At 39.1% G+C, this 11302-nt stretch overlaps 1 protein-coding gene across 2 annotated transcripts in view; it reads right to left on the bottom strand.

Moving 5' to 3' along the window:
• Positions 1 to 1011: 1011 nt before the first annotated feature.
• plcg2 (phospholipase C, gamma 2) overlaps positions 1012 to 11302 on the bottom strand; it is a 35603-nt gene continuing 25312 nt past the window's right edge. For both annotated transcript variants that reach the window (XM_063901196.1, XM_063901204.1), the window contains exons 27-33: positions 10248 to 10451; positions 8098 to 8237; positions 6252 to 6360; positions 5966 to 6133; positions 3822 to 3910; positions 3201 to 3337; positions 1012 to 1713 (exon numbers count right to left, since the gene is read on the bottom strand). In XM_063901196.1, coding sequence (XP_063757266.1) covers positions 1671 to 1713; positions 3201 to 3337; positions 3822 to 3910; positions 5966 to 6133; positions 6252 to 6360; positions 8098 to 8237; positions 10248 to 10451 — 890 coding nt within the window. In that variant the 3' untranslated portion in view covers positions 1012 to 1670. The remainder of the gene's footprint in view (positions 1714 to 3200; positions 3338 to 3821; positions 3911 to 5965; positions 6134 to 6251; positions 6361 to 8097; positions 8238 to 10247; positions 10452 to 11302) is intronic.

The raw sequence follows: 11302 nt of genomic DNA, 5'->3' as shown, positions 1-11302 counted from the left end.
CACTGAAGGTTCTCAATATCTGTGCATGTAATGCATGTAAAATCCCAAAACATTGATATTTCTCAAATTGAGCTTCATAATGTGATGTAGGGTTTCCGCCAGCAGGTGTCGCCGTTAAAACACATAAAGATGGGTGCTTGATCCGGCGTAAAGAGTATTTGGTAATGTCAACCCTAACAGTAACTACTTCTCCTAGCAGCTGAAAAACATGAAGCCTGTGAGCACCATGTCACTGTGGCTGGAGCTGCAGGCTGTGTCGCTAGCTGTGGTGCTCTGCTGATCTGGGTGTAAACATAAAACAATGATGTAACGTTTTGAAAACTGAAAGGCACAGTATGAAAATAAATCCTATAATGGGATCATGCTTTAAACTTTGAAAATAATATAAATCACAGCGGTACTGAGCTGCATTTTCAAAAATAGAAACAGTTAACATCTAATCTATGTATGCTAATTGTTTCTTTCCTCAGCATTGCAACACACTGTGGTATCGATAAACCTGGAATATCAGCACACACTATCTGATTGACTTTGAGCTGGGTTAATAAAACCTGATAATCATGCTCTGCATTTCAGGGCATTGTGTGAGTGTAACTGTATGACTACTTTGATTTCAAAAAACAAGTTAAAGAACACCCTAGTTCCCTTTTAGGAGAATTGAGAGATTAACCAATCAAGGAAAAGTTGTAAATGAATGCAAAAATGACGTTTAATTGTTAAGTGCGTTGCATAACTGAGTGGGACAATATAAGACTGTCTCGGGCATTTGAATTGTTCTGTACTTGTCAAAGAAGGCTTCAAAAACACAGCGTAGGTGGGCCAGACTTTCTGTCGGACTCAGGATCATGCCCTCTCTGCTCATAGGCACTAAATCTGGCCCCTGACGGCTCCTCACAAAAAGATGAAAATCACAAAAGTCATTTTGTTATATATTGGGTCAAAGTATAACTGAAATACTGAGACTCCCAAACAGCTGTAGGCAAGAAAGGAAGATAACACATAGAAGTAGGGTCAGGTTCACCAAGCATACTTTATTAAATCAATTCATAAGTAAGTAACAGAGCACTAATGGAAGAGCAATAGACACCATCCAGCTTCAAATGAAATACATGCATCAGCTGATACAGTCACACACAGCCGCCATGTGACTGCCACGCTCCATTTCAGTCGTTTCACACACACTTCACAATTTCAAATGTAAAAGGATTAATTTAACACCAGCTCCCTGAAGGATCCACAGTCTGTTCATTATTTCAGATACACTCCTCTTAAAATAAAAATAAATATCATCTAACCTTCATGATGCAGTTTGATTTCACACACTGACTGTCCCCCCGCCCCCCCCCCACATCTTTTCTGTTATAAAGGAGTCACACAATAACTTTCCTTCCACCTGTTTCAGCCAGGTGTACGTTTAATGTTGCCTACATTTGCCAGAGGTATTTTAGAGAAATAACCCCCAAAGAATTACATGATAAGACCACACAATGTTAAATAAATAGAAAACAAGATGTTGTATAAAAAGAATCAGAAATGATACCTTATCCCCATTTTAAAATTCTTAAATGCACAGATCAGTAAGGAAGCAGATAGAAGTGAAGTTAGCTATGCAGTCGGCATCCCCCCCCCCCCCCCCCCCCCCCCCCAGCCTCAGGAGGGACGGCGACGGTTCACGAGTAGAACTTACTGTTGTTTATCTTTTTCTCTTTTGTCCTGAAATGCACAGAGGAAAGGATTTGTTACATGCAGTGGATGGTAGCACTGTACTGAGGTACTATTTTGAGGTACTCATACTTTAATTGCCTATTCTCAGTTTATGATACTTTATACTTTTACTCCCCTTCACACTGAAAAAACTGAAACATGGACTTGATTTAAATGTATTATGTAGACAAATCACTATTAGGTTAATTGAAAGCAATAAGATTAAGTAAACCTAATATGTTTTATTATATTTATATATTTAATATTATTGCTTTCAACTAACATAATAGAGTTATGTGAAATCTGTTTACATAATACATTTAACTTAAGTCAAAGTTTCAGTTTCTTCAGTACATTTCACAAGCCAATATTGTACTCCACTACATTAATTTAACAGCTTTTAGTTACTAACTACTTTTAAAGGTCTCCTATCATGCTATATTTGAACAATATATTGTAGGGCCATATCTAAACAAAACATGTCTGAAGTGTTTTGCTCAAAATACCAAACAGATCCCCCATTGTAGCATGCCTCATCCCCCTCTATCTCAGCCTTGTTCCTGAAGTGCTGATTCTGTGACTGTAGCTTTAAATGAACTAGCTGCTGCTGGTCACGCCCCTTTGGAGCTGCTGCTGGTCACGCCCCTTTGGAGCGTCATGATCTCTCCTCTGAAGAGAGTTTTGTACCGGGAGAAACTCAGCTAAACGCTGCCGTGATTAAACGCCATATTCTGTTCCAAACCACATCCAGCATTATTTCTGAAACACTTCTCAATGTTTACCACTAGAACAGAGACATTATATGTATTATATAAACAACAACTCTAAGTCCCTCCTGCTGACATCCTGCTGAACACACACACACACAGAGGTGCTGCGGAGGGGATTCAGCTCACTATTGCATATGGGGGATGATAGGTTGGGACGTGTCGCATGGGTGGGACGTTGCCAGCAGTTCAATATAAAGCCAGCCCACATTTTCCTTATTACTTCATAAGGACAGCAAATCTGGATCAGCTCGTTTGTACCCCCGTTTTTAAAGATGTGGGTAAGGAGGAAAAGAGAGAGGGTTGTATTTTCTGACACCTTGTGACAGGGGACACATATTTATGTGTAAAAGACATCAAAAAGTGCATTATGCACAATAGGGGACCTTTAAGGTTTAGATTTTTAGCCAATACAACATATAAATCCATACTTAAAGGAACTTTGACATGTATATATATATATATATATATAAATATATATATTAAAAGATATCCAGCCACAGTTTCTCTAGTAATTCAGTTTAGCTCTACATTTACCAGTGGTGATAACCACATGAATATTTCCTAACAGTATCACATTATATATACTTTCTAGGACTCTGAAATGGACCCTTACACATAGAGTACTTTTATACTTTTACTTAAGTAACATTTTGAAAAAAGGATTTTTACTTACTTTACACAAACTACTTTTGACCACATGCCATTTCATCAATAGTTTGAGCTCACCTCTGAGTGCTGCCCTCTCTGGTCAGGAGGGTGTGTTGGATGTTGGTGTGTGAGTCATACAGGAAGGGCTCGCTGCCCGCCTCCACCTGCCTCTTCTTCAGCTGGCTGGAGGACGAGTACAGCTCCTCATCGGCTTTCTGAAGGAGAGGGCACAAGATAAGATAAGGAGTACTTTATTAATCCCAAACTGGGAAATGTTTGTGTTGCAGCTGTATAAAACAATAAAAGGCATTGCACATAAATATAATTTAAAAAGAAGAAATACACAAATCTAAAGTATAAACATCTCAAAATAGAAATAGAAATAAACCGGCATTAGAGAAAAGATACAGTATATATACAGTTGACTATGGAGATAAAGAATCTATAAACTGTCAGACAAATAAATACTATTGAAGTTAACAAAATATAAAGCAGGATATTATATACATAATAGTGCAATGAATAGAATATTAAATTAAATACAAATCTGAAATGTAAAGTCTGAATGTTATGGTCATGTGAGCACATTCACAGGAGTATCTCCGCTGTGTGTGTGTGTGTGTGTGTGTGTGTGTGTGTGTGTGTGTGTGTGTGTGTGTGTGTGTGTGTGTGTGTGTGTGTGTGTGTGTGTGTGCTCACCCCTGCTTGTTGTACATTGATGTAGACCAGCAGAGAGGCTAACTCCAGGTTTTCACTGTAGCCGTTCTTCAGAGGGACCGAGCGGTACCCTGGGGAAACAGACGCTTTGCTCAGCCACAGATCTGATGTTCATTCATTTTTAATATATTTTCAGATTTCATGTAAACAGTTTTCTATATCTTCACGTATAATCATTTTTTTTAAATATAGTTTCTTATAAATGTAGTTTTTTTAAATTGTTTTTGTTGTAGTTGTTGGCTGTTTGTCGTACCTTTAATCTTCTTTAACTGTGTTAATGTCGGCACCATGTACACCAAGGCAAACTCCTCGCATGTGTTGACCTACTTGGCAATAAAGCTGATTCTGATTCTGATTTCCTCATAGCCGTAGAGAGGCTTTGAGGCTCACTTAACACAAATCATAACTGGTTTAGGATGTGGAGTAGAGATGTCCCGTGTGCGACCAGTGGAAAGGTTATTTAATAAACTTGACTTAAACTCTGTACAAAAAGGACAAAGTGGCTCTATTTCCTGAGGGGGTCAAGGTCAACACCTCTTGTGGACACAAACAGACTCAACAATGGATCCACGGGGCCAGTGATGTTGTGGGGGGAGGGCAAGTGGCTATCAAACAGGAAGTCCTTCCTGCTTGTCGCTATCAAACTGCAACTGTATTGTCACTCCACAGGAGTCTAAGTCGCTATGCTGGCATGTGACTTTAAAAAATGTTGGGACATTTTACTTAGGTTTATATCTCTTATTCATCTTTTATTGCATATTCTTACTTCTGATGTTATAAGTTACATCATTTTAACCATATATTATTCATTCTGTAATGGACCAACTGTCACGATGAAACAATTTCCCCCAGAAATATTATTGTTTTTCTGATTCTCATATTTTATTTGAATACATTTTAAATACACGCCTTTCTAGGCCTTTGATTAAAGGTTACAATCTTTCACAAACTGAACCTTATTTGCAGACCTGATGTTCGCTGTGATGAACTGAGGACAGAAATCATGCTCCTAGTCAACAAGTGATATGTAAGATTATAGTATAGTACCCAGAGGTGGGACCAAGTCATTGTTTTGCAAGTCACAAGTAAGTCTCAAGTCTTTGCACTCAAGTCCCTAGTCAAGTCTCAAGTCAGGATGGGCAATTTCAAGTCAAGTCCAAGTCCCAAACTTTGCAAACCGAGTCTTAAACAAGTCATTATGAGCTCCAACAACAGAATAATAACATATTGAATCTACACAAATCCTGAATGCTTTTAAAGTTGATAAAATTGCTCTTTATTAGTCACATTAATCATTTAATAATACATGTTCTCTCTGCTGGTAAAGCAAGGTGTTTTTTTCTATATTTTAAGAGGGAACAGTAAGGTAAGGCTACTGCGACGGTTTAATTCACAAGGAATTTATATAAATGGATATTTATAATAAGATCCCAGAATGTTTATTTCCACTGTGGAGCGCATGTTAGAAAGGGACCCACCATCTATTTTTATTTGTATTTAATGTTGTGCCTTATCATTCCTAATCAATCACATCTCCATGTGTCTTGTGTTGTTGGAAGCAGTATTAATGTTGTTGTTGTTGTTGTTGTTGTGGCTGGTTTTCATCATAAGGTAGCGCCTTTGAGTAGACAAGAGAAGAAGAAGTAGAAGAAGAACGTGCGTTCTTCGTTGATGGTAAATAAGTAAGGAGTGTATGGTAGTAAGTTGAATGAAGCGGCAAGTCAGCAACTCAAGTCAGAAGGCTCAAGACCAGGTCAAATCCCGAGTCATTGGTGTTCAAGTCCAAGTCGAGTACAAGTGTTTCGTTATTTTGTCGACTGGAGTCCAAAGTCATGACTTGAGGCCAGGTCATGTGATTCGAGTTCACACCTCTGGTATATACAGTATGTCAGGAGTCAACTTATTTTAGAAAGTGTGTGATAGCTGAACTCAGACGATTGCTAACAAGCATCATATGATAAATGTGAAACAGCAAGAGGGGTCTTTTTTCTTCTCTCAATCTTTTTGTGTTAAGGTTTACATATTTAGTTTATCTGTATAAGTCCCTCTGTGAATTAAAAATGTGCCACAAACAAAGGTCATAGTGTAGTCAGACGATGAGTACTGTAGCTTCATTGTGTTCCCACCTGAGCGGATGCCTTTCACAGGAAATGTAGCCTGAGCAACGAAGTTGGGGTCTGAGAACATGTCCTCCTCGTTGACCACGAAGCGCAGGAAGGTGAGTTCAGGCTCATACACAGTGAAAACCGCCGAGTCAGCCGGGGACTTCCACACTGGGTTCAGACCGTTGTCACCTGAAGGCGACAGAAGGACAGCCTGATCACACCTCAGTTCTTCTCATTTCACCCTCGCCCCTTTTTCTGTCTCATAGGTCTAACTGTTACGCCCCCGCCCCCCCCCGCCTTCACTTACGATAGACGATGGTCTTGAACTTCTCTTCTGTGTGGCCACACAGCTCGATCTCCACGAAGGGACTGACAATGCTGCGGCCCGGCTTAGGGAGATGTCTGGCAGCAATCACCTGTGGAAGAAGTACTCAGATTTATACTTCAGTAAAAGCAATCCTTAGCATTCTAAATCTTAATATTGTAAATGTACACAAGTATTAACATCTAACTATATATATAGCATAATGTTTACTCACTTACAAAGAAATTAAAATCTATACTTGTAATGGTAGGTTTATTTTCACAGTAAGAGACAGAATATCAAAAAGAAAATCCAGAAATGTAGATTACAAAAAGATATAAATTGATTTGCCTTTAATTGTGGGAAATAAGTATTTGATCCCCTTGCAACCAACAAGGATTCTGGCTCTCACAGACCGGTTAAATAAGTCCTCTTGCTTTAAGAAAGTACTCCTAATATCAACTCTTTACCTGGATAAAAGACACCTGTCCACAGTCAATAAATTAGATTACAACCTCTCCACTGAGGGCCAGACCAGAGACAGGTCTTGTGATCATGGTGGATCTAAGGACTTCAGGGACAAGATTGTAGACCAGCACAAGGCTGGAATAGAAGACAAGACCATCAGCAAGGAGCTTGGTGAGAGACAGAACTGGTTTGATGATTATAAGATGGAAGAAGCACAAAATGACCATCAATCGCCCTCAATCTGGGTCTCCACTATCCAAGATCTGGCCTCTTGGGGCATCAGTGATCATGAGAAAAAGGCGAGGGGTCAGCCAAGAACTACACAGGAGGGACCTGTTAATGATCTGAAGGCAGCTTTTTGATATTCTGTCTCACTGTTAAAATAAACCTACCATTAAAAGTATAGACTGTTCAGTTCTTTGTAAGTGGGCAAAATTACAAAATCGGCAGGGGATCAGATACTTATTTCCTTCACTGTGTCACTGCAAAGGTATCGATGAGCTAATATCACAGCTCGTAAAGGTGGAGTTCATTTTCACTATGGGGTCAGATCAGTGTCATGATACACAAATGCACACAGAAGGATTCACACTTGTATTTCATGATCCACACAAATGTGTTCCGTTTCACATACATGTAAATAAAATCCAAATACAGAAACAACTTTTACATGTGTATTTTTGATCCACACATATTTGTTTTCCGTGTCAAACCGCTGAACCTGCATACACAAACCGCTCTCTGTGCATGGATCGCTGTGCATTCCTGTGTGGGTGTTTTGAGACTCCCATGACGCTCACCCGATTCATACTTGTAATTTTTTCCATCTATAGCCAATCAGATGTCTCCTCCATTCTAAGCCAATCACATGAGTGCGCCCCCACGAGGGGTATGATTTCTTGCGTTCATGACGTAGCGCTTCATATACACATGTTGCGCTGTCCGGAGCTGACAGGTCAACTTCAACATGGCGTCTAGCACAAGTTAAGTGTCTCTGCGTGAATGATTCAATATTTTTTAGGTAGGAATTCTTGTAACGCTAGTGATGTGTTACTGTTAGCATGGAAGTAATATTTAAATTAGAATTTTACATCCATGTTTGTTTTATGTTGATTTCTATTAGCTTATGACATGAAGTAACTCAAGCTGTCGGATAAATGTAAAGAGTACAATACTAGCTTCTAAAATAAAGGGGGGCTAGAAGTATGAAGCAGCATAAAATAAAACTACTAAGGTAAAGTACCTTAAAGTTACTCAAGTACGGTACTTGCGTAAATGTACTTTGTTACATTTCAACAACCGCAACTATTACAAATGAAGATAACCCTGTCAGCATTCAAAGAGCGTTCAGACTGTTATAAATATTGGGAGTGTTACGTACCCTCACAGCAATTTCGTGCTTGACCTTCTTCTTCTCCTGGTGGGGGTCGTAGCTATCATAGCGCATGAGCTCCGGCTGCAGCACGTAACCCGTGTGTCCGTTCAGACTGAAGAGGGCGCTGTTCAGCTGGGTGTATTTATCTGGAAACACACACACACACACACACACACACACACACACACACAGTGACTTGACGAAGGGAAAACTGGGTCCTGAGGCTTGAGAAGTTGAGAACCACTGTTCTAAATGACACGTGCTTTTCTTACAACTCAAAATGTCAACTGTTAAAAAATGTCTGTTTCCATTTGATTATAATAGCTTCCTTATGTTCTGTTCTTACTGATTCCCTTTAACCCTCATCAACATATTTGAGTGCGGCTGAAGGGGGTCTCTGAGGCGCAAAAAATAAACCCCTGTAGGAAGTAAACATTTTTGCAATATGTTGACTTATTTCTTCTTATAACATATCCATGTTATAATGTAGTTCATGCTTCCTGCGGATGATAAAGTTCATTCAGCTGCAGTTTGCATATTACTTCAAACAGGTGTTTTACTGTTTGCCTAGGCTGAGAGCGAGCAAAACAAACATTTTCTACATTTCATTTCCATATTTCCATAAACTGTAGCAGAACTAGAAATCTAGCCGGGCGGTTCTTCTCTTCACTGTCACAGTGCTACACTATGTCAACTGTCAGGGCCTGTTGGAGGAATATAGGGCTAGTGCAGGGGTCAGCAACCTTTACTATCAAAAGGGCCCAAAAAAGTCTCTTACTTAATTAAGATTGAAAAAAGTCATAATAATCATTACATTATTACACGAAAAAATATATATAAATTAGTTATGAACAGGCCCACCGTTGTTAAAAAAAAAGTGGCACATAGACTGTCTTTTGAAGACTTTATTAGTGATTTTGCTGCCAGGAAATGTCATCGTGCAAAGCCTCCTGCAGTTGTTGAGAATGCACACGCAATTTAGTATTGCACACTATCAGTTTACAGTTCTACATAGCATACAGTATAGTTTAGGGAAAATATTTTGTTTAGGACAATACGGCACTTCAAGGTAGTTTTTGAGTGTGTGAAAAATGGTCTGGTGTGTGTGTGTGTGTTTGTTTAGACAATAAAGTGTTACTTCCTTTTGTACCTCATTCATGTGCATAATTATTTTTATTCATCTCTGGAGACTGCAGTTGTTATTATTTTATGTGATGCTGTTGTTAAGAAGTTTAATATAAGTGTTTGCAACAAGGATATTGCAACAGTATTGTAGGGTTGAATATTGTTGTATTCAGAAATATTGATATTAGCATTTTTTTTTATTTGAATGTGAGTTTAACAGTGAAACAAACGTTTTTTCCATAAGTGTTGTGGAATAAATGATATGCTTTAATTGACAAAAATGATATCAACGTGTCGTTATTAACCGCTTGCTACATTTCTATCATAAAACTTATACTCCACATTTCTCGGTTCACAACAGGACTGGCAAATAGAGTTTTGTCAGGAAATAAAGTTTGTTTGGAGCCCCGAAACATATTTAATAACAGAGCTAATAAAATGTTATACGTAATAATATGTAATAATGTTAAGCTTGTCTATAAAAATGTTGCTTTTGTGGACCTATATAGAAAATAAAGTGCATGTTAAAAGTCTATTGCTATTTGTACCTGTTGAAAAGTGCTGTCTGTTTGTTCTGAATATGTCTTTGGATTTAATGTGGTTTGCTAATTCCTCACAATAATGTTGGCAGCAAAAGCTAAGGAATCCACACACCAGAATTAAACACTCTATTTCATTTGTGTCTTTTCCTTTTTTTGGGATTTATCCATGGTTAGTTTTCCAAGGCCAGGAAACAGATGTAGAAAGATCTGATGCATACATTAGCTGACCAAAAATTATAATATTTCAGTGTCACAGTACCACCTCAAACTCCAACATCAGGTGTGTTCACAAAAGAAAATTAGCTGTAATTTATTGCCATGTTGTTTTTTGGCCAAGCTTCAGGGAGCCAGAGGGACTCAAGAGCCTCAGAGGGCCTTCCCCGGGTCTAGTGTGACTCCCCAACCTGGGACAAGAGGACAATATGCCAGGTGCTGAGTGGACCCCTCTACAGGTGTCCTTTAAGGGAACCTGGCCCAGAGAGAGTGTACCTGCAGTCTGGAAGTTGAGCGCCACCATGTGAGAGCCGAGGGCCCACAGGGGGTAAGGGTCGTAGTTGGAGGACTCCACCCGCTGGCCTTTGGGGTAGATGCGACTCAGAGCCTTGCGGTTGTACTGCAGGAAGTCATTGGTGCGGCTCTTCCCTGGCATCTTGTTCTCCACGAAGGAGCGGATCTCTTTGTAGCTGTAGCTATCTGCAGGGACAAGAGCGCAGCAGTCCTATGAGAGACACTTTCAATTATTGCTTTTAATATTGTCTTTTACTGTAAATGTTTGTCTCCTTACTCAGTTTTAAAATACTTGTATTGGTTCTTAAAGCTCTTAATGGTCTGTGGCCTAGCTATTTATCGGATTTGCTTTTAGCCTATGAGTCCTCTGGAACCCTCAGATCTTCTGGTATGACCTTTTGCCCCCCAGAAGAGCTGAGGGCAGCAGAGCATTCATCTTTTCTTTTTTTTTGGGATCACATTTCTATTGAATTTAATACACAACATGTACAACCAAAAGCACAACATTGTTTCTTTCTTTTTTTAAATAAAATTGCTAAAAGTACATAAGAAAAAAAACAGTTAGATAGCAGAAATGACTTACAAAACATACAGAATGCATAATACAACATTTCAATGTAAGCTAAAAATAAAAATAGACAAACAAAAATAAAACAAACACAACCCTCCCACACACGCACGCACGCACGCACGCACGCACGCACGCACGCACGCACGCACGCACGCACACACACACACACACACACACACACACACACACACATGGTGTTTGCTGTTGGGTGCTGGCACTACATCATCGCTATCAGACAGGAGTGTATGTTCATACTTTTAGGAGCAAACTCAAGACCCACCTTTTCGATCTGGCTTTTAACTGAATCGTTTTGCATTCTTATTTTATTTCATTTCATACTTTTGATTATAAATTCTCTGAAAACTATAAATGATTGCAAAACCCAATAAATAAAGATAAAAGCATTCAGAATGTTTCCTTATTTCATTGAAAGCTTCGCAACAGATTAACTATACTAATGCTGACA

This window comes from Eleginops maclovinus, chromosome 2, assembly GCF_036324505.1.
Source record: "Eleginops maclovinus isolate JMC-PN-2008 ecotype Puerto Natales chromosome 2, JC_Emac_rtc_rv5, whole genome shotgun sequence".
NCBI classification, from domain to species: Eukaryota; Metazoa; Chordata; class Actinopteri; order Perciformes; family Eleginopidae; genus Eleginops; species Eleginops maclovinus.
Note: the sequence above shows the minus strand (reverse complement) of the source record. Positions and strands in the feature narration are given on the sequence as shown.